Raw genomic sequence first — 23865 nt, 5'->3', positions numbered from 1 at the left:
TGAACAACAACAAAAAAATAAAATAGAAGAGAGAGGATAGAGGGAAGGGAAAGAAAGGAGAGGAGAGAAAAAAAAAATAGGAGAAAGCTAGCCTCGCAAGAGTGTCAGCAGCATCATTTTTTTCTCTGTTGATGTGATAACTAAACCTCCTAACCAAAGATGGTCAAAGATATTTTATCTATTATGGAGGACCATTGTCATGGAATGATGTGAGGCTTGGAGCCCCATTGAAAGAAAGACCGATGCTATCTTGTCGGAGAATATATTTTTTTTATTTTTTTTCTTTTCACCACTTTTCTTTTTTTTTGGCAAAGATCACTTACAAGCAGTCTTATTACAATAATTCTTGCTTCAAAGAAAATAAAACTAACAAATCCAAGATCTTAAAAACCTTGATGTCATTAAACCATTTTTCTTTAAACAAAAAAAATATCCACAATTCTTATGCTTGGAAATAAAAAGACAATATAATTAAATATGACAAGAAACAAAAAGAGAGTACCAGAGATTACCTCAACCAGGCATATTACATCTCACACCGAGTGACCACCATCCAATGACGCGGGATCAATGATCAACCTTCAATCTCAATCGGGAAAGCAAGTTTAGGCCAAGCCACACCAATAAAACATGAACCCCTTTGATCACAAACTCAAACCCTAGGTGAATTCCTTTAGAAACCTAGTTTGATAGAGATGGATTCACTTTTTGCTATACCCTAAAACCCTTAACCATAAATCTATAGTTGAGAGTTGGGAAAGAGAAGAACCCCATAACCTAAACCCTTAGGTTCTTTCATAATGTGGGTAAGAGAGATCAAAGATGAGAGAGTGGGGCGTGCCCCTTTTGGGCTTTCATGAGAGAGAGAAACTTTCTTAGTAGAGAGATAAAAAAGTAATGTGTAGAGATTTTGGGTAGAGACAATCCATTTTTTATAGGTTTTGAACAAGATTAGGGTTTCTAAAGTCTTTCTTTGGCTTGTTTCTTTTTGTGAGATTGAATATGAATCATTTATTTTGGGTAACTTGTAGGGTGAGAGATTTAAGCCATCCATTCCATAGATGAACCATCAACATTATGAAAGGTGCTCGAACCGTTATCCCCCTTTCTTAAACTATTTTTCTATCAATAGAAATTAAATAAAATAATTTTAAATATAATATTGAGCATACCAAAATAATACACAAGCCTTCTCATGCTTTCAAAAAATTCATTCAAATCTTCCTCAAGCCAATACCTTTCTAAAACATTTAGCAACTTGGCCTATATGCCAAAATCACTTATCACAAAAAGAAAAAGCTTCTAAATGGGTGGGGCGTGCCACCCATGAGAGGCTATCATGGGCCCACCATCGAGGCTTTCATAGCCTCATGTACACAATGGACCCCCATGTAATTTTAAATATTTTTAAAAATAAATAAATAATTTTATAATTTATTTGAATATTTAAATCAATATAAAATCAATATCTCTGATTTTATAAATCCAAATTTCATAAATAAAATATCCAGAGATATAGAAAAATTCAAATAATAATTTTAAAATCATATATATCATAAAACAAACATGATTAAATTCATTAGATGAAAAAATAATCCATACACTCTAGGAATTAAATCAATCAAATATTGGGGCACTCCACATTCAATTGTGGACTATAGACAATTCTTGCTTTATCAAACCGACCCAGCATTTTTCATGACCCACAGTCCATGTAGGGGTTCATTATTGGATCACCAAAGTCTGGTCGATGAGCCAAGGGGTCGCAATCTATGTCTGTGGATTTCAGGTTCTCCCCTAGAAATGGGCTAAGGTCTCTCAGGCCAGATGCGACCACAGCTCTTATGACGTATAGGGATATCTCTCACACATGCATACGCTTCACCCTGAAAGATGACTTGCTTTCTCGAAACGGTCTATCAGTATGCATGCCGTGTGATGGTACATGGATGAAGGTTTGGCCCCCCGTCTATGAAGGCCACCATCACACACAAGGGTCACATGGTCCCTCGATTCACTCCTCCGGGCATACTCCAACATCATCAAGGGATGACCCATTAGAACCCTTATCAGTTTATATTATATACTCGGGTAACATGAGGCTCTCTGCTGCAATGGGGGCTGCAATGACGGACCCTATTCGTAAGATTATAGACCTTGACGCCAACCAATGGCAGTTTCAGTTCATGTTGTCACTCTTCCTTGCCAGTAGTGGTTCCCTTGCAATGATCCAATAGGCCACCAAGATGAAGCTGGGCACGACCGAGGTGGGCCAACTGAGTGCCGCGGTGTCTCTGCTAAATGATGTGGCCTGCCTCTCCATCTTGACACTAGTTACTCTAACTCCAATAGTGTCTGAGGCAGCAATAACAGGAAGCCTACTAGAACCCTTAATTGTCTTGGCCTACCCAATCGTGGGCTATGTCGTGTTGGGTCCTTGCATGAGCTGCTTGATGTTGGACATGGCAAATGATGCGAAGCTGATCATGGTTATGACCATGGTCATTCTGTGGGCTGCAGTCGAGGAGGTGGTGGGTTACCATAGCCTTATTGCGAGCTTCATTTTAGGAATGGTAATACCCAGGGACAAAGGAGTGGCGTCCGCGTTGCTAGACAAGCTCTACTACCCGGTTGGCTTGGTGGCCTTGCCTCTGTATGTTACCTTCTCAGGGTATCTTGTTAAAGCCCAGCATACACCGGCACAGGCGACGGATATAGCGGCGTGGATGCCTGTTCTGGCAATATGGGGCATCTCCATTTTGAGCATGGCTGTGAAGGTGGCTTCAGCGTTGGCTGTGGCGTGGGCTTACAGGAGCCCCCTGTATGAGGCCCTCCTCCAGGGTTTTCTTCTCAACTCTAGGGGCTTTCCAGACTTGATGCTCATCAATATTGGCACTGAGAAACAGGTAAGTCCTCTCCCTCACCTTTCAATTGCTTTAGTTCTACTTTCGTATGAAACAATTGGGCAATAGAGAACAAATACTTTGTGCAACTTGCTTAGAATGGTTTCGACTAGAAATATAGGTGGATTCAATAAAAGACGTTCTCGTAAAAACTTGCGAAAAAATCCTTGAAAATTTTGTTTTTTGTTTTTTTTTGTTTTTTGTTCTTTTTGACAAGAGTACTTATTATTAAATCAAAAGTCGATTACATATATCCCCGGTCTAGAACAACGGATAAGAAACAACTAGGAAGCCTAAAGATGCGCCTTTCTTGGCTAGATTATCGGAAGTGGAATTGGCCTTCCTGTAAACATGGTTAAAACTCACTAAGCTCGATTTCCTTTAACCGAAGTGACCTTAACCGCCTTGTTAAGAGGATTTATTATGCTAGTTGATGACATTAAATAAGTCATCTTCTATAACAAGCCTCTTTCCCAATTCTTTCTCCCTCCTAATTGACACCCCTTGTAACGATGTTGCATGTCAGCATGGTTAGCTGTAACTACACCACATGGACCTGCATATTGAAATATTGCATACCCCCCACTATACATACACCACCTACCCTTGCCCTGCTTGGATTTCTAAAAGACGATCTATCAAAGTTTAGTTTTAAGCAACTCCCCATTGGTGGGACCCAAATACATCTCAGTCTTACCTTAAGGTATCTTAAAGAAACCAAATGCACTTTATTTTGTTCAACGTCCACCCCTGATACACCTCTCCTTTCCTTAGTAACAATAAACCAACTTCATACTCTAAACAAGATTTTATTCTTTAATTATTGTAAATCCATTATTACCCCTTCAAAAATTCTTCTATTCCTTTCTAATCAAAGCTCCCAAATAACAATTCCACAAAAAATATCCCAAGTAATATCACTAACTTTCGGAATTCTAACAATATTAAAAGCCAATGATAGAAGTACCAGAAAAACACCTAGTTTCTTCATTACCCAACACTATAAAAAGTAAGCATAAGGGCAATGAAAGAATAGATGATCACCATTCTCCTCATCACTCTTGCAAAAGAAACAAACATTTACAATTGCTTTATCTCTCTTCCTTAGATTGTCGACTGTTAACACCCCAAATAAAAGCATGTCCTTTATGTGGTATTTTCCCCTTCCAAATATTTTTCAAATTAGGAAAGTTCCATCTAATATGGCCATGAAAGAGAATATGGTAAGCAATTTTGATCCAAAAAAAGCTATCAGTCTCCAGCTCTCATCATTCGCATAGTTTGAAATATAAACCTCTTCCAAGTCCTTCAACAATTCCATAAATTGTTCAGCTGCATTGTGACATAGGCAGTTATGCATGCAACTAATAATCCACCGCACAGACTGACCATTTGGATTTTCAATCTCATTTAACTTCGTGAATAGTTGACCACATCTTTGGAAGAAATCTGGATATAACAATTTACATGAAATTTCACCTACTCATTTATGATGCTAGAAAAGAATTGCATCCCCTTTGTCTACCAACCATCTTGTATGCTTAATCAAGAATGACCTCATAGAAACAATTGATTTCCGCACAAAAGATTGCTATGATCCACCATTGCCCCTAGCAATGAGTTGATTTATAGGATCAATACCGTACTATGATACCAACACATCAATTTATAGCTGGTTTTCATTTTGCTATTGCACGGCACCACCATTTAGCAATTAGAGTCTAGTTAACTAATTTCAACTTTTGAGTGCCTAGCCTTCCTTCTCTTTTCGGCGTACAAATTATATCCCAACTCACCAAGTGGTAATTCTTCACTTTATTATCTGCGCTCCACAAAAAATTCCTCATAAGCTTCTCAAACTTTTTGATAATGTTAGTAGGCATTAGAAGTAAAGACATTTGGTAAATAGGAAGGTTAGATAGAGAGATTTAATCAAAATAATTTTATCCCCTAATGATAAATGCTTCATCTTCCATATGTCCAACTTCACATTAGCTCTCTTCACAACTGGATCCCAAACCTCCTTAGGTAATCTAGAATGTGATAGAGGCATCCCCAAGTATTTGATTGGAAAATTTTCCACTCTACAATTCATAACATCAACCAAAATTATAACCAACTCCTCATGACATCAGACACCAATAATTGAAGAATTGACAAAATTTACTTTAAGGCCCACAACTAGCTCACAACATCTAAGAAACCTTCTAATCTTTAGAACTTGGTCAATGTCTACCACACAAACTAATGAAGTCCCATCAACATATTGAAGATGAGAGATACAAGGACCTGAAATGTTCACCTGAAAGCCTTGAAAACCTTATCTCTCTTCAACATTTTTTATTATCAAGCTAAATGCCTTCCCCACTAAAGTGATGAAAAAGGGTATAGAGGATCCCCTTGTCTTGCATGCATGAGATGCTTGACATGCAACTCATATGGGAAAATTACGTACAGACACTATTTCTACCCCTATAATATCGTGTGGGACCATTTTTGCCAAAATTACAATAAAACCACTCCCCCTCAGCAGCCCTTCATTTTTTTTCCTGCAATTGCCCACCTATCCGGCAATCTCAACACTAGACAAGGGGGAGAGAAGCTAGGAGAAGAAGATAAGAGTGAGAATAACTATTTACTCATATGGGGGTATATTATATATTTATTTCCTTGGACAAAATATATGCTAGGGATAATTTTTAGATCTCCAATTTGGAGATATAATCTTTGCAAGACATAGAATAATCTCAACAAAATAAAAGTTTACCAAAATAGAATCTATGTGCCAGAAAAAACTAATGCCTCAATATTGAATATGGATTGTCTAATTGCTGAAGGGCTAGACCTAACTGTCACAAATCAAAACTCAATTTTTTTTTTCTTTTAAACAAATCAACGTAGCTAGGTTTGTTGACTAAGGGAGTAGATAAATGGAAGCACAATATATGTGCTCTAGAAAAAATGTTTCAAAATATGTGTGAATTTTATCTTGTTTGGTGTTGTCATTGCTGGAAAAAAAAGGGCTGCTGAGGGGGATTGCTCGCCATAATTTTGACAAAAAAATGTTCCCATTGGGTAATAAAGGGGTGGAAAAAGTGTTTGCACATTCTTTTCTTCACTCGACATGACACTGTTTTCTATTTCGAGAAATTATCTATCATATTTCCAAAATTTTGATATAGTTCTTCGCCGAAACAAAATGGTGGTTGCTTTAAGAAATTTTGATATGTATATTTCCTAACGGTGAGGTTTGTACAATGTATCAATCTTATACTATTGAAGTAAGGTACGCTTCAAAATTATGTTAAAAGATGTAGTTCTGTTTCAGAAAGCTTTACTATGGCATACCCCTAATTATGAAAGTTAAAGCCACAAAAGCTTATGTAGATTGAGTATACAGAATGCCTTTGATAAGTCCCCACTTTCCCAAAGCCCTATGACCATAATGCTGTAAGCTGAGGCATCAGGTTTTTCACAACTTCCATTCACGATTCTCTCAAATAATGTCATTGCATCATTGAGTCTCCCTTCTCTCTAGTAACCAGAACTGAAGTTGCAGAATCAAAGACAATGGATTACCCTTGCTAATTAGTTAATCTGACAAAGGCGATGTATTACTAGAATTGAAGTTGCAGAATCAAACGAAAAGGTATTTTTTAACAATGAGTCTAGATAGATCAAATCCTGTAATATGTCCCCATTGGCTTCTGGATGAGAGAGAAAGAGAGAGAGATGGTTTGGGGAGAGAGGCAGGAGAGAGAGAGGGCATATGGGGGAGAAGGTGAGAGAGAGAGGATGGTTTGGAGCAGAGAGGTGATAGAGAGGGTTTAGGGGCGAGAGGAGAGAGAGGGGGGTTGTGGGGAGAGAGAGAAAAAGTATGTGATACAGATTAAGAGGAAAAAGCGAAAAGAAACGGTAAAGGGACAGTGAAAGAATCGTCATTTTTTAAGATGTTTGGGATGAAAATATATCAAAAAATAGAGTGCAATGGGGTTAGTGGGTTGGAAGATAAACTTTTTGAAAAACTAGTGCTATTATATAGTTTTCAAATACGTGGGTCTACTAGAAAATGGTACACTAAACTAGGGTGTATTGAGATATTTTCCCTTTCTTTCTTCACATCTATACATTTCGAGTTGAGATAATCAATTGAAGGTTCTGTACCATCGGCATATGGGTTTTCAAGGTGCTCCTTACTTCAATAGTATATGGTTGACACCTTAGATAATGTTTTTCCATTTTCTAATGACCATTTATTTTTGTTAATACTAAATTTTGAAATATTTGGAAATAAAGAGAAATACAATGCGAAACACCTTTGTTATATGGTACACTTCCCAATGATAACACCATATTACTGTGTTCTGTTGACTCAGAAATAATCCCTTTAACATTATGTGTTTTTGTGATTTACAATTAGATGTTGAACTTCGGGTGTCTCATAGTTGTGATGCTCAGCTCCATCCTCAGTGCCTTCCTTGTAGCCCCTACTGTACTTGATGTCATGTGGGCCACCAATAAGTTGGAACTCACCTACAAGCACCCTGGAATCGAAAACCAAGGGCCCGTGGCTGAGCTCCGCTTGCTGGCGTGCCTACATGACATCATCGACGTGCCTAGCACCATCAGCCTCATCGAGACATGTTGTGGCTCCAGTGACTCCCCTCTCTCCATCTATAGCATGCACTTGATCGAGTACAACGAGCAGACGGCCACCCAGTTACTGTATCGACATGATGCATCAGATGCGTTAGTAGGCGAGGATACAAAGAAGATGGACTCTGTGTTTTAGGCATATGCTAGGGACTCGGATGTCCAAGTGTGTGGTAGCAGTGCCATCTCCTTCTTTTCCAACATGCATGAGGAAGTATGTCGTAGTGCCGAGGACATGCAAACCTCGATAATTCTCCTCCCCTTCCACAAGCTTCAGAGGGTCGATGGCAGGATGCAGGAGCGAAACTCAAGGTTTAGGAAGCTCAATCAAAAGGTGATACGCCATGCACCCTGCCCAGTGGGTGTGCTTGTTGATCGGGGGCTTGGCGACACCATGTTGAGGTCTGCCTCCCGCATCTCCCAAAACCGCAATGTGTATGGGCTCTTCTTTGGGGGCCCCAATGACCGTGAGGCAGTGGCATTGGGCTGTAGACTGGCAGAACACCCACATGTAAGCTTCACAATTGTGCGTTTCCTGAATAATTTGAGAAGGACACATAAGGACACCAAAGCTATGTCATACGAAGAAAGGACGGTGAGGACGAGGGCATATATGATTTTAGAACTCCAGGCATTGGATGCTGAGTGCACGTTGTTCATCGTAGGAGAGGGAGCATAAGCTGCCACGATCCTTAGCGGCCAGAGAGACTGCCCGGAGCTAGGGCCTGAAGGGGACTTATTGGCTTCCTCAGAGTTTTCCATTACTAGTTCAGTTCTAGTAGTAATCAAAGGTGCCCCAGGATAGTGCCTAGAGGAATATAAGTTTTGGCAAACTTTAGCCACAGTAATTTGACAAAGCCAATCAGAATTTCCTGTAAATTTTTTTGGTAGGTCAGTAGGGAAAGAGTCCGCTGCCTGTGGTAGGAATAGAACCCAAAACATCATCTTGCGACACCTACCAACCACCTATGCCTGGAGCCCATTCCTAAAGGTAAACATGTGAATACAAAGAAAGGTAAATACTTTATAATGCATTGACAAGGTCTCTTTTATGGTTTCTTTGATGACAATTGTTCCTCAATCCCCATTTTGGATGTAGCATGGATATTTCTAATTTTGGCCTACCAAAGCTGTTTTGGATAGATTTAAAAGTTAGGATTTCGACAGGTCATTTATTAATGGGCAATTGAATAGCTTCAATAACCTGGTAGCCCATTTCCATTAATTTATTAGAAATCCCTTGTTATTGTAGAACACTTTCATCTTTAAACATGTTTAGAAAACTTATTTTAAGGAACTAAGTCAGAGATATATCTAATTTGATTGGGGTAAAACTTAAGTTGAAATATGAAACCAAAATCATGCATGCTTAATCGACATAAAGGAAATCAATTCCAAGTTATCATAACCAAGATAAGCTACTTTGAGACAAAACAAGAGGTAAGTTAGGGATTACTTGGATAGGAGAAGAGAAATTAATTTCCAATAAAATGATTTGGATGATAGAAACATTGGCAAATGAGTATACAAATATAAAAGATGAATCAATAAGAACCTTATTAGTAATTATAAATAGGAATAGTATTTGTGTATCTTCCCCCCTTCAAAATTCATCATAAAGGAGGATTGAAGTTGCAAAACCCTACAGATCTATCCATTGACGCCAAAAGTTATGGATTTGAAAAAGAAAAGCGATTTAGAACCGTATAGATCTATTTATCATATACAAATTTTATGACCATACTTTTAAACTCAAATTCTTTAAAACTATAGATGATATTAAATATAGTTATATGTTAAAATTTACAATTAAAAATAGAAAGAATTAATGAACCAATTTAACCTGAGGATGCCTTTAATAGTTATAAAAGATTACTAATAAAATAATAACAAAGTAATTATAAGTTTTTCATGAATATCTCAATTATATGTTTCTAATTACAAATATTCCAATATGAATTTATTTTTCTTATAATTTTATTAATATTAATGTAGTAATTCATGTATTACTATTTTCAGATGTAAATTTTCATATTATGAAAACTAAGTTTCAAGTGGTGAAGTAAAAGATACTTGTGAAGCCTGAAGAATATTTACTTTTAACATATATGAGAAAGAACATATGAAGGGATATTGGTTTTTTACCAGATGAATTCAACTATACTTACCATTAGTCTCCTCCAATTTTTCAAGTTAAAGTTAAAATTAATAGAAAGCTCTGAATCCTTTTACTTCTAATTTTCTAATTTGAAAGGAAAAATATTACAATTAACTCTCATCCAAGTTCAAATGGATCTTTAACTCTACCGTAGTTTTTTTTAGGATGATTTTGAACTCTAAAGTTTAAACGGGGCATCTATGAAACACTATTCACATTCAAAGCATGGTCCTAATCGCACATAAATAAAATATGTAAATGAATGGGCATCTTCTATAAGATAAAAGGCCAAATGAATGTTATTTTTTAATATTTACTTCAAACTATACAAATTTATGGCCATATCTTTAAAACTATAGGTGATATTAAATAGAGTTATATATTAAAATTCACCATTAAAAATAAAAACAATTCATAAACCAATTTAACCTGAGGATTCTCTAGTAGTTATAACATATTATTAGTAAAGTAATAACAAACTAATTATGTTTTTTTATATTTTTTTTAGTTTTTATGAATATCATAATTATATGTTTCTAACTATAAATATTTCAATTTGTATTATTTTTATTACAATTTTATTAATATTAATGTAGTAATTAATCTATTATCATTTTTAGATGTGAATTTTCAGATTATAAAAACTAATTTGGTGAAGTAAAAATATTTGTGAAGCCTAAAGTTGAAAAGGTCTACCGTGAAAAAAAAAAAAGAAAAAAAAAAAAAAATCGATAAGGATATTTGTTTTTAGTTATATGGGAAAGAATATTAGAGGGGATTTTGGTTTTTTTAAAGGTGAATTCAATGTACTTACTGTTAGTCTACTCCAATGTTCCAAGTTAAACTTAAAATTAATAGCAACCTCTCAATCTTTTAACTCTCTTCCAATTTTCTAATTTGAAAGGGAAAATATTATAGTTAACTCTCATCCAAGTTTATATGGATCTTCAACTCTAGAGTTTTTTTTTTTTTTTGAGGAGATCTTGAACTCTAAAGTTTGAAAATTGAAGCCTAAATGATATTTGGAATAAAACATTTATATGGGGCTTCTATGAAGGCCTATTCACATTCAAAGCATGGGGCCTAATCACATATAAATAAAGTATGTAAATAAAGTATGTAATTGTAAGGGTATCTTCTACCAAATAAAATGCCAAATGTAAATTATTTTTTAATATTTATTTAATTATACAAATTTTATAACCACACTTTTAAAAACCCAAATTATTTAAAAATATAGGTGATATTAAATATAGTTATGTATTAAAATTTACATTTAAAAATAAAAATAATAATAAACCAATTTAACCTGAGGATGTTTATAACATATTATTAATAAAGTAATAACAAAGTAGCTATGTTTTTTTCATGAATATCATAATTATATATTTTAAAATTTAAATGTTCCAATATGTATTTATTTTTATTATAATTTTTTTAATATTAATATAGTAATTCATGTATTATGACAATAATAAGTATAGTTTCACTAATTATAATTATAAAAATTATATAGAATTATTAAGATTAGAATTAAATATTATTAATATATTCAACTGGAAGATTTGGGGATACCTTCACGTCATTAGATTCCAGAATGGTTAAATTTGTGCCATGGGTGGGGTCCATCCGTTTATTACCAATTCAAACCTCTGGATTGTACCAGGTTGGGCACCGTTTCCTGTCCAATAAATTATTAAACAAAAAATACAAAACAGAAATAAAAAAATTTAAAATAAATTATCTAAAAATACAAATTATATAGGTAAATAATATAATTGATATTATAGAATATTGCCAAAAAAGAAGTATTTTATAAAAATACAATGTAAGTTATATTTATAATTAGTGTGTGGTTTGTATAAGGCCGAGGCTCTAAACATTCAAATTAAAATGCGACTTCAAATAGTGTCGAAAGATGTAGTTTCAATACTAGAAATATTTGTGTTGTCCTGAAAATTTATTTTTATCTCTAATTATAAAATTTAAAGCTTCAAAAATAGTGTACATCAAGTAAATCTATGAACACTTGAAACTCTTAAAAATTGACGGTCCAAAAATGCATTACAAGATGCACTATTTCCAAAACTTGAAATTCATTTTGCTCATGTATATGACTCTTGAGGTCGAGATGATCAATTTGAGGATTTTTAGGCATCGAAACAACCTATTCTAATGAAAATTTTGAGGTGCGTCTTAATTTGATTGTTTAGAGCCTTGCACTTATATTTTCTTATTGTTTTTTTTTTCATGTATATTTGGTAAACAACCTATTTTAGCAAAAAGAGCATTCCTTATTGCTTTGTTTTTTGTTTTCTTTTTGCTTTGCATTTTCTGTCTTTATTTTTCCAACAATTAGCATATTTTTTTTAGTTTATACGTTTGTATGTGATACTAAAAATATTTCTTTCCTTGGAATGATGGTGAATTTTTTTCAATACAATTCTAATCCAATCTTTCCTACCTTATTGTAATCAATTATAATAATTTGGAATATAGTCAAAATTTATTTAAATTTAAATATGGTTAACTTTGATTAAATTTATTTAAATTTGCAATATAGTCAAAATTTATTTAAATATGATTAACTATATCAAATCACGTGCAACACCAGTGCATAATACTAGTTCGTTTTAAATAGATGGAGGAGGGAAAAAAGCAATTAATTTTTAATTGTCATTTGTTTTTAAATTTAATGCATCCAAACACATACTTAGGCTTGAATCGAAACAATATAATTTTAACCAATATACTAAAAATCACTCCAAGTTGCCACATTAACATTTGCTCCTACTGCATCATTTATTTACATATGGATATTGAAATTACCATTTGGTCCATAAGTTTGAATCGAAAGAATATAATTTTAACCAATATACTAACAATCACTTCAAGCTGCCTTATTCACATTTGCTCCTACTGCAATATTTATTTACATACGGATATTTGGTCCATAAGTTTGGTAATTTTACCAAGAGGTCATGCTTTTTTTTATTTTATTTTTATGTTTTTATTTCACCTGATATTTCAAATTAATGTTTTAAAAATTGATGATTCGATCTGGATGGGTATCAATAGAGGCATTCTATGTTTAAAAAACGGGATCTAGCCCGTTCCACACGGTTTTGTGCCGGAACGGGTTTGTGACATCGTTGATCATGCTATATGATGTTATCGAACGGGTTATGATGTCAGCAAATGTCACTGCTTTCTTTTGAATATTAATTTTATGGACGACACTCAAATAATTTAGAATTGACATCACCTAACAAAACGTCATTTGTTTCCTTTTGATTATTAATATGTTGTCAGCAAATGTCATTGTTTTTCTTTTGAATATTAATTTTTAAGGACGGCACTCAAATAATTTAGAATTTATAGAACAATATAAATTCACATGTCCTACCCTGCCAAATCTCAGGCAGCCCCCATTGGACCACCCTACATTTTTAGCCCATCCTTCTCTATAGGGTGGTATGATTTACAACCTAATCCTAATGGATTGAGAATTATACCATAAATGTAGGATTTAATCCTAATTGATCTAGACCTCAATTGAAGACTATATAAACCTCCCTTTAGCCTCCCATAATTCCGGACTAAAATCTTATAGAAATTCTTAAAGAATTAGAGAGAAAATCCTTAAGATTAACAAAAAAACTCTAAAGAAACACTAAGCCTGGGAGACTAGAAAAACCTAGGTGACTCAACCGTAATTCTCTACAAACCCTAATTTTCTACTACCATTAGCCCTAATTTTATTTGATCCTTAGTTTATTTCCATTCTTTTTTTCCTTTTGATTTCCTAGTTTCTTTATGAATATTGCATGATTTCAAACCGGTTCGGCTAACTGCGAGTGATGAGAATATCTATTTTTGTAGAATCATCTTCTCATATCTTGTAATTTGATGGAATCCACTGTTATCTATCGAAATTTTAATTGCTTAATTTAAATCATAAATAAAAGAGGATTTCATTTGAGATCTTCACATGTTTGTCTTTAGACAAGCTCATACACATCAACACATAATATATTTAAAGACAAATAGTCAATACCCAAAACGCGTAATACATAAAACCCATAACACGAGTTAGATTTATACAAAAATCGTCAATAGCCAATTGCCGTAATGAGTAAAAATCATCGAAACAAAGTCAAATAAAATGATAAAACCTCATATTTTTAATAACAATCTTCGAATGCACCGTTGATAACTACACTATGATGGGCACTACTCAGAAAATCACATTACATTTGTTTGAATCCTCCATTAGAAATCTAAAGGTCAAGGAAGGAACAGATTACGTGCACCTTTTTTGTGATGACTGTGAATGTTGTATAGAGAGTGAGTGCGGGGAGGCTAAATGAGGGAGAAAGGGAAGGAGATATGGTTTATTTAGAGAGGGGTGAGAATGGGAGGCAAACATGGATGAATTAGGGCTTTTATGCCCTAATCGAACCCAATACAAAAAAAGAAGAAAATAAAAATGGATTAAATAGGAGGAAAAAGTTTATATAAGGTGTCAACCTTATACGGTAGAAGTAAGGGGCACTGTAAAAATATATTGAAAAATATTGTTTTTTCACTAGAAAATTCTCCAATTGATCATCTTGGTCTTGATATATGTGGACATGAAAAAAAAAAAAGACTTTCAAGTCCTAAAATTAGCCCATCTTATAACACATTATCTAGACTATCAATTTTCAAGATTTTTGAGTGCAGACAGATCTGCTAGATTTGCACCATTTTCGAAGCTTTCAATTTCATTATAGGAGTGAAAAATAGACTTTTAGGCCATGATAAAAGTTTTGGCACCAAAAGTACATCTTTTAATGAGTTTTTGAGGTGCAACTTACCATGATTGTTTAAGGTTGACACCTTATACAAGCCGCACCCTTGAATAGGCCTAATATAATAAAAGGAAATGATCCAAGATTCAAAACATCGAACCTCATATACTTAAAAGTAAAAAAAAAAAAAAAAAACAAAGAATTCAAAAGCATTTCAAGGTTCAAAGGCATGAACCACTAAAAATATAAAAAAAAATATATGAAATATCTGGGTCTGATGTTTGTGATATTGGACTATGCTGTTGAGGTGGACGGGCCAAGAATGTAGGGCGGTCTGATGTTGTAGTCAATGAACTCTCTAAAGGTTGTTTGAAATTTCAGACCTCAGACTAAGTTCTATGTTTGAAACATCAAATGGGGTAATATTCGAAAAAAAGTAAAAAAATATTGGGATGAGGACCTTGTGGTAAAATTACTAACTTATAGATTAAGGGAAAATTTATTGAACTCTAGTTTTTAGACATCCTCCACACATCATTTTAAAACACTATATGTGAGTAATTAGGTAAAATAAGAAATGCTCCACTTATATATGGAAATTACAAAGAAGGTCGGTCGACCTACTTTTTTTATTTTTTCAAAATTTTCCCTCAGTCAACTTGAATTTTGAATTTTTTTTTTTTTAGTTTTATCGTTCGTAGGGCAATGCCTCAAGCTTTAAGACACTGCCCTATTAATGACAAAAAAAACAAAATACGGGTTGATTGAGTGGCAATGTTGAAGAAAAATGTTGGGTTGACCAGCCTTAGTAATTTTCACATATAAGTGGAGCATTTCATATTTTATCTAAAATTTTTTAGGTCGGTTTATAAATCATTCTTTTTTTTTTACCTGGAGCATTTCGTATTTGACATGGGGGTGGGGGTAGTAGAAAAAGAAACAATATTGGGGTTCATAGTGGCATAAAAAATCTGGGTTTGAAGGATACCTGAAAAGATGAAATTGGGGGATTGGGGGAGGAGGAGGAAGGGGGGTCTTGAGGTTTAGTAATTTTCCCTAGATTAGGAAAAAAAAAGAAGGAAAAATTACAAAATGCTCCCTAAAATGGACTATCTACGCAACTTACCCCCACCCCAATTTTTTCTCATACCTTTTTCCCTCCAAAGAACCTTTCCTTCCCCCAAACCCAAAAGTAACATAAAATAGGACTAAAATACCCTCGTTTCTTTTCACACGGCCTTCTCTTTCCTATTTCTTTTCACACGGCCTTCGGCTTCGGTAATGGAGGACTAGGTTCCGGCAGTCCTAATGTGCGCTCCGACAGTCACAATGTGCGCTCCGACAGTGCTTTGTCTGACCCACATCGCTCCGGCATACTGAGAAGTGCGTTTCGGCAATATGAGAATGCGCTCTAGCACTGAAAATACGCACTCCGGCAGTTTGCTCTGGCATTGTAGCACCGCGCTCCTGCAGTGCTTCTTGACATTCTGCCCCGGCAGTAGTATACTGCGCTTTGGCACTCCTCTATTTGGGATCGCGAATTGATTTGGTTTGTATGGGAAGGGCATTTCCATCCAAAAATTAATAACTTTTTACCTTGGGGGGTTTTTGCAAAGAAAGGTTGTATGGGAAAAAAATGTGAGAAAAATTAGGATGGGGTAAGTTGCATAGTTCATTTTAGGATCTATTTTGTAATTTTTCCAAAAAAAAAAAACAAAAAAAACCATTTTTCTTGAATGTAAACTTAGTAACAACATGAAGAAGATGTCGTTATACCATACCATATATAAGAGTTTAGATACTATGGAGAGCCGTCTATGTTAGGCCAAAGCTTGGTATGGAATGCGGACAGCTGGTGGTGGCATTTTTAACCCCATACACCAAAACACGTTCAACCGATCAACCACCAAATTGGTTTCCGCGCCACCGCAGCAGCCAAGCTCAGCTCTACCCCAACCCATGATGCTTCTCACTAGAGCGAACAGAGGCGCCCGGAGCCATGGCCGAAAGTGCAGACAACTCCTTGGCCTGCGGCTGCCCTGCCAATATCTTCTCCTTTGTAGAAGGGGTGGCCGAACGGAAGCTCTACCTCCTGTGCGCGCAGTTGTGCGTTATGCTGGTCCTTGTCCGCCTTTGGCACATGATCCTCAGGCTCATTCGCCTCCCTCAATACAGCGCCGAGCTCCTCGTAAGTTTCGACTGCCCCGTCTTTGATGAATTGAGCAGTTAGGTGAAATTGTGGTCTCATGCACTTTTGTTGTTGCTCGTGTTTGTGTGGGTGCAGGCTGCCGCCGTCATAGGTCCTTTCTTTGTGGCCCGGTTCAGCTGGGTGAAGGCAGTGCTCTTTCCCCCAGAGGGTGTGAACGCAATGGTAGGATTCTCATCCACTGGTGGCCTCCTATTTGCCTTTCTTTGTGGTCTTGAGATGGACCCGTCGCTCATCTGGATCCGTGGGCATCGAGCCTGGCTCAGCATACTGGGCATTGTATCCATTTCAGCTGCATTGGGCACTGCCATATCGGACACATTATACAACATGATTGAGCCCCGGACCAACCGTGGCGATTTCCGCTTTGCGCTGTCGCTCTTCTTCGTCCTCACAGGTTCTCCAGCATTGGTCCGACAGGCCGCCGAGATGAAGATGGACACGACCAAGGTTGGGCAGCTTGGCGCCTGGATAGCAGTGCTCAACGATGTCGTCTGCCTCACAATGACCGCGCTGATGTCTGTATTGCCTGTCATCTCTGGGGCCTCAATGATGGACAACCCATTGGAGCCCATGATGGCAGTGGCCTACCCGGTGCTCGCCTGTGTCTTGGTCGGCCCTTTGATGTGCCATGTGATGCAAGACAGGAACAGCGACGCGCAGCTGATGGTGGTGATGGGGATCATGTTGGCATACACGGCAATTGGGGAGATGGTGGGATACAACGGCATGGTGGCGAGCTTCATGTTGGGGATTATGGTGCCTAGGGAGGACGGCGTGGCGACGTCGCTCTTGGACCGGCTGTACTACCCGGTGCGCTACGTTGCTTTTCCGATGTATATGGCCTTCATGACCCATGTCTCATGGGCAGGACCGATACAGCCGATGCCAGTTTTGCCAGCATTCATTATGGCGATCTTGTCTACAACGGCAAAGGTCGCGATGTCTCTGGGCATGGCATGGGTGCACAAGACTTCACTGCATGACGGCCTCATCTTAGGTTTCCTCCTCAATGTTAGGTCCTTTCCTGACTTGATATTTCTCGCTGTGACCGTGGAGCAAAGAGTAAGTCCCCTCTTTTTCTCCCTCCACAAATTGTTTTCCTCTTGTGTTGATCTTTCAAACCTAGAAAAGCATGTGCTTATGTGTTTATGGAACTTTTTGTTAGAATTAGCAAAAAAACCTAGAAAAGCATGTTCTTATGTGTTTATGGAACTTTTTGTTGGAGTTAGCAAGAAAATGATAGTAAGAATGAAGAGAAAGTAATATTAACTTAAACAAATATTTCGCTAAATAGTAAATACTAGGGTTATATTGAAGTTGTAAATTCATAAATCTCTCCCCACATTAGTTCCATGCTTATTTATAGCTTTCTTTAGACGCCGTCTTAGTCGGTTAAGATGGTCCTTGAAAGTTGACACCGTGTTTGAATGGTCTACAACGTTCTCTTTAATTCATCACAAAGCAACTATTCCTGCTGCCAATTGCACCAACTTTCTACTGCATAATGCATAACATAACAGAAGGTTCTACATAGAAAGAGAATAGTAATAAAATGACGGTGGAGAGATGACAAATTATCTTTTAATATCCCCTTAATTTGTTACGTTCATGTTAATTAAGCCCCTAAACGAGGCTAGTGACTAGTCAAATCACCAACAGGCAAATCACAAGCCAAGCACGTTAATCAATCAAATTTGTTTAAGTTCAACATAATATAGTATATAATATATAGGAAAATACTTATAAACATTGATGAGTGAATTTCTACCCTATTTTACTAATAATTTACTAATAACGCATCACCATTCAAAGTCTATCATAGAGTCAGGGTTGTTTAATAAGTTTTGAATTTTAATAATTTTTATAAAAATCATATTCATCTAAATTTTGGGTTTTGTATACATATAACCAACTCATACTTAAATAAAATAATAAAATAAATTATAAAAAATAAAATGATAAAATACCCATGAAATACTTTTGGGGTAATTTGGCTATTTTTATTATTTTAAGTAGTTTATTTTATTTTATTTAAGTGTACCTCCCTAAGGTGTACACACCCACAAATTTTGAGATTAATCGAATTTGTAAAAGATTTCAAATACTATCAGACAATAATAACTGTTTACGGACTTTAGACAGTGATGAGCCAAGAGTGAAGTGCTGTAGAACTTGACTCATGAGTATTTTTAAGTGTTTTCCTTAGAAAATACCTACAAACATTCATGAATGAATTTCTACAATAGTTCACTTATGGTTTATCATGATCCATAGTACTGCAGAACATCACTCATTAGCATTTTTAAGTGTTTTCCTAATAAATAAAATACTAAACAGGATAGAGCCAAGCTTGGTCATTTATAAATGTGCCAACATGGCTTGCTTCTAGTTGGCTTGTTGAGCTGAAAAATATCTTTCTGGCTTGGCTTGTTGGCTTGTTTGTATAAATAGTATTATTTATATGTAATTTAAATTACTATATTTGGATCGATTTGGACTCGACCCAAATCCAACCAGTCTCGATAGGATCCAAACCTGGTCAGGTCAACGTCAAGTGGACCTAGAACCAAAGCAAACCTGGTTGGGTCAGGCACTACTTATTTTTCATAAGTCTCTCTCTGTCTTGCCTTTTTTTTCGTGGCCCCTTCTCTCTCTCTTATTTATGCCTCTAAACTTTCAACAACAAAACAAGAAAAAGAAAAAAAGATGAAAGGGAAGAAAGAGAAACCTTCTCATTAAGAATCCATTTAAAGTTTCTAGCCATAAGATAATATATGTAAGTTATATTAAAAATTTTGTTCATATAGTGCGTAAAAAAGTATAATGAATAATAATATATTAGAAAATATACAATATTCTTATAGAAAAAAGTACATCTAAAATGTTCTAGGTTGACCTGACCTAATGACAGCCCGGACTTGAACCTAGACTCAGATCCTAACCCAAGTTAGGTTGACCCGATACGTTGGGTTGGCAGGTCAACCCGACCCGTCACTCAACTCGAGAAAAGACAGTGTATGGTGCAAACTATTCTGGATTTGGGGGCAAACAACCATATTGGGAACAACTTTGAATCGATGAATTGCCCATTCGACCGATTACCTGGTATGGGAATTGCTCCATAAAAAATTAAAAAAATAAGGAAAAAGGAAAATAATTTAAAATTGTAATATGTGGGAACTGTTCAATCGTCCACTTCCGTGACAATTTCGCCAGTTCCTTGATGGTATAGGCGATCCACAATGGAGTTGGATTGGTCCTGATACTTGTCAGGAACTGGTTCATCCCAGTTCCTAATCAAGATCCGCTGGATTTCAAGTCACTAACGCAAACTTTTGAGTGTGAATCTACTTTTTCAACTCCAGAAATAGAAAACTTCAATATTCCCCATGAAATTAAGCTTATAAGTGCGTTATTAGTAGTTCCATAAAAGCATTTTGGAATGACCACCCCAAAAAAAAACAACTTTTTTTTTTTTTTTTGTATTTCCTAATGATTATGTGCATTATTTAATTATAGGGAATGATCATATGTATTTTACATGCACCATGTTATAAGAGTTTTTTTAACTTTTTTTTTTGAGAAATGACATTTTATCCTTCTTTCGATATATCGCCTGTGCACTGCTGAAACCGACAACCAAAACTCTCGTCCTTAATTCCTATACTCTTTGCCTAAAATGTGCTCTCTCTCTCATATTGATTACTGGACGTCCTCTCTCCCTCCCTCCTTATTAGTGTACCTTGTTCTGTCTGAGCATGCTAAGAGAGAGAGAGATGATGCTTTTCAAGGAAGCAAGATCTCAAGCTAAGAATTTTCAAATCTCAGATGGATTTTTTTGTTTTTCCTTTTGCCAAGGGCTCAGAGATAGAGAAATCGGGTGTTTTCTCTAAACAACCAAAGTTAATTAAATTTTAGGGTTTTGAGGTACATAGAGTTGCATATCGCAAAAATCATAAAGAGATGAAGGAGATCTCTTTACAAAACATTCATTTTTCCCATTTCCCAGAGAAACCTTTCTTGTCCCATTAAAGTTTGTGATCATTGCATTAGTCCTGAAGCTTTAAAGATCTAATGCTTTGATAGGGTTGCTCACATTTTGCCATTAAGCTCTAAGCATCATCTAAATATAAAGTTTTGTTAGAAAGTGGCACCAGAGACAGAGATATGAGGATGCAAAGGGCGCATGCTCGGGTTACTTTGCAATGTCCTGGATTTTAAGGAATACACAACAAAACATTTGACTCGTTAGAATGGATGGTCTAAAACTCAAATCCCTCTATGACACTGTATGTGAAATACATATTAGTAAAAATTATTTATGGACATGAATACAAATAGGATACAACATGATGAACCACATTTTCAAGTATTTTGCACCAAGATCCACTGGCTGTGGTCCTTTTTATTTTATTTTTCAATTGACTCTTTCCCCTCCCGGGGCTTCCAATATTTGCAATATCATATCACTTTTTATTTTTGAATTAATTACATTCAGGACTTAAATAAGTTACAAAAATATGATTTGCTCCCTTTATATCCGAAAATTACAATCAAGATCGGTCAGTACGATTTTTTTTGACAAAATTACCCCTCTATTCGAGGATGCCATCCTCGAATGGCTTTTTTTGGGTCAAAACTTAAATTACGGTCCCATAATGGCATTCTCGGACCGTTTTTCTCTTTCAAACTTAAGTTTCAGTCCGAGAATGCCATCCTAGGATTGTAACTTTAAGTTTTGGAATAAAAAAATGGTCCGCGGATGCCCAATGGCCCTTTTCTTTTTCAAAGGTTAAGTTTTGGCCTGAAAATGCCATCCTCATACTGCAACTTTCAATTTTGGAAAAAAAGAAGTAGTATGGGGATGGCTTCTCTGGACCGCTTTTAAGTTTTGAAAAAAGAAAGAGGTATGGGGATGCTATTCCTAGATAGATTTTAAGTTTTGAAAAGAAAAAAAAAAACAGCGGTTCGAAGATGGCATATCCAGATTGCCCTTTTTTTTTTTTTTTTTCAAAATTGAAAGTTGTGGTCCGAGGATATCATTCTCAAGCCGCCTTTTATTTTTATTTTTAAGTTTAAGTTTCGGTCCAAGGTTGAAATCCATAGGCCTCAACTTAATTTTTGAAAAAAAACAGAGGTATGAAAATGCCATCATCAGATCGCAACTTTTAAGTTTTGAAAAAAAAAAAACGGTCTAAAGATGGCATCTTCGGATCGAGGGGATAATTTTGTCAAAAAAAAAGAGGTCACGTTGACCCACATTGATTGTAATTTTCGGATATAAAAAGAAAATCATATTTTTCTAACTTATTTAAGATCCATACATAAATAACTCTTTATTTTAAGTTTTTGGTTTATAGGTTGGTCATATGTTTCGACTACGGGACATCCCTATAGTCAGTGTCCGATATCTAAAACAATGAACCAACGGCTTAAGAAGGTTTTAAGTATGCCTAGTGGTCCAATGTTGCCAACATTAGACAACTCTATAATAAGCGGTCCGATTTATTGAACATTGGACCTCGTAACCTGCGAAAGTTTTAAGTAGGCCTAGTGGTGCGGTCTTACAAGTATTGGACTCCTCAAAACTTTAAAAATTTTGAAGTCTGGGTTGGTCCAATGTTAGTGATATCGGATAATGCCAAAGTTAAGTTTAAATGATCCATTATCGTAATTGGGGTTTTGAATAAGCCATCCATATCATAATATTAGACTGATTGCTAATATGCTTCAGCCATACATACCAAAAAAATAAAAAAATTAAACTAAATAAGGTCGGAGGTTGCAAACAACGGTTCGAGGAGTAAAATTAGACAAAAATAAAAATGGCATAGGGATGGACTTTGGTGGACAATACGTGAAAATCTAGACCCCACGTGATATTTTATTTTTTTGAAGTCGGTTCATAAATTTTCCTCATCCTATTCACTGAGGAGCAGTGTTCAAAAAATCAAACTGGCCTTAGAAACCAGCCAAGGGCTGGATCCAAATAACCGGTAAACCTGCTGGTTAATCGGCCTAAATGAGCTGATCCTGGCCAGTCCAAAAAGTACTAAAAAATAAAAAATCCAAAATCTAAATTCTATTCAAAATATATAAAAAATATATTTAAAGCACGATTAAACAAATCATATCCAAATAAAATTCAAAAGTAGTAAAAAAATGAATTTTTAAAAATCAATTTGTGTCGAGAGTATTTTTAAATTTATGCAAAAAAGATATAAAAATATAAAAATAAGTATTTACGGACAAAACACTTTCTAAACTTTATCAAAATGATAAAAACATTAAAAAAACACATTACTAACAAATCGTTTGGATTATATATATATTTGAATTTTTTTTTAAATACCTGGCCGGACAATTACAATTGGCCAAACCTGAATCGGCCAATGTCTGGTTCCGGTTTGACCGACCAGATCTGAGTTGACCCGGCAGAGTGCGAACACGGCTAAGCGGTCACATTTGTGCAGATGATTGATGTCCCGGTTGTGGAGGCTTTCATGTTCAGCTCCTTCCTCAACTCGATGATTGCTGCCTTGGCTCTGCTTGGTATAATACAGGCCACCAAGAAGCCCAACCTCATGATCTCCACACACGCAGGAATGGAGGAGCTGGGCGTTGGGGCTGAGTTTCACCTGCTTGTGTGCCTCCATAACGCCATTGATGTGCCTTGCTCCATCAACCTCATTGAATCGTGCCGTGGCTCCGGTGCCTTCTCCCTTTCCGTCAACACCATGCACCTGATCGAGTACAATGAGCGCACTGCCGCACAGCTGCTGTACCGTCGGGACATCACACACATGCTGGTTGGGGGTGAGTCGAAGCAGATAAGCGATGCATTCGAGGCCTACAGGAGCAAGGTGGCCATCTCGATGCGGCACAGCACCACCATCTCCTTCTTATTCAACATGCATGAGGACATCTGCCGCAGTGCTGATGAGGTGGCGGCCTCCATGATCGTTCTCCCCTATCACATGCTGTATAGAGATGACGGCAAGATGCAGGTACGGAATTCAGAAATTCGGAAGCTCAATCAGAGGGTGATAAGCCATGCAACATGCCCAGTGGGCATAATCATCGACCGGGGCCTCGGGGACACATCACTGACGTCCGCTGCCCACCTGTCCCACAACCGGAATGTGTTCG

The 23865-nt window shown here is 36.1% G+C and overlaps 1 protein-coding gene and 1 long non-coding RNA gene across 2 annotated transcripts; one reads left to right on the top strand and one right to left on the bottom strand.

The window, feature by feature from the left end:
• The first annotated feature begins 2462 nt into the window (after nucleotides 1–2462).
• LOC18448848 (cation/H(+) antiporter 19) lies at nucleotides 2463–8361 on the top strand. The gene is made up of 4 exons (XM_088862600.1): nucleotides 2463–2906; nucleotides 7324–7676; nucleotides 7707–8151; nucleotides 8260–8361. Exons 1-4 carry the CDS (start codon nucleotides 2463–2465, stop codon nucleotides 8359–8361), a joined length of 1344 nt encoding a protein of 447 aa, XP_088718726.1.
• A 7872-nt stretch (nucleotides 8362–16233) lies between these two features.
• LOC148782740 (uncharacterized) lies at nucleotides 16234–23657 on the bottom strand. The gene is made up of 2 exons (XR_016053012.1): nucleotides 23069–23657; nucleotides 16234–17838 (listed from the first exon to the last, which is right to left on the bottom strand). It is a non-coding gene; the product is annotated as an uncharacterized LOC148782740 (long non-coding RNA).
• Nucleotides 23658–23865: the final 208 nt, after the last annotated feature.

The sequence above is a fragment of the Amborella trichopoda genome, chromosome 3 (genome assembly GCF_054954075.1).
Source record: "Amborella trichopoda isolate Santa Cruz 75 chromosome 3, AtrichopodaSantaCruz75HAP2 v2.0, whole genome shotgun sequence".
Taxonomy (NCBI): domain Eukaryota; kingdom Viridiplantae; phylum Streptophyta; class Magnoliopsida; order Amborellales; family Amborellaceae; genus Amborella; species Amborella trichopoda.
This window is presented reverse-complemented; position numbering and strand designations above follow the sequence as displayed.

Bases quoted from the DNA above. Each gene is read 5' to 3' on its own strand.
- LOC18448848 (XM_088862600.1), top strand. From the start codon at position 2,463: ATGGCAAATGATGCGAAGCTGATCATGGTTATGACCATGGTCATTCTG. The intron at 2,907-7,323 runs GTAAGTCCTCTC...ATTTACAATTAG, and splicing joins ATATTGGCACTGAGAAACAG to ATGTTGAACTTCGGGTGTCT. The intron at 8,152-8,259 runs GTGAGGACGAGG...CTTAGCGGCCAG, and splicing joins TGTCATACGAAGAAAGGACG to AGAGACTGCCCGGAGCTAGG.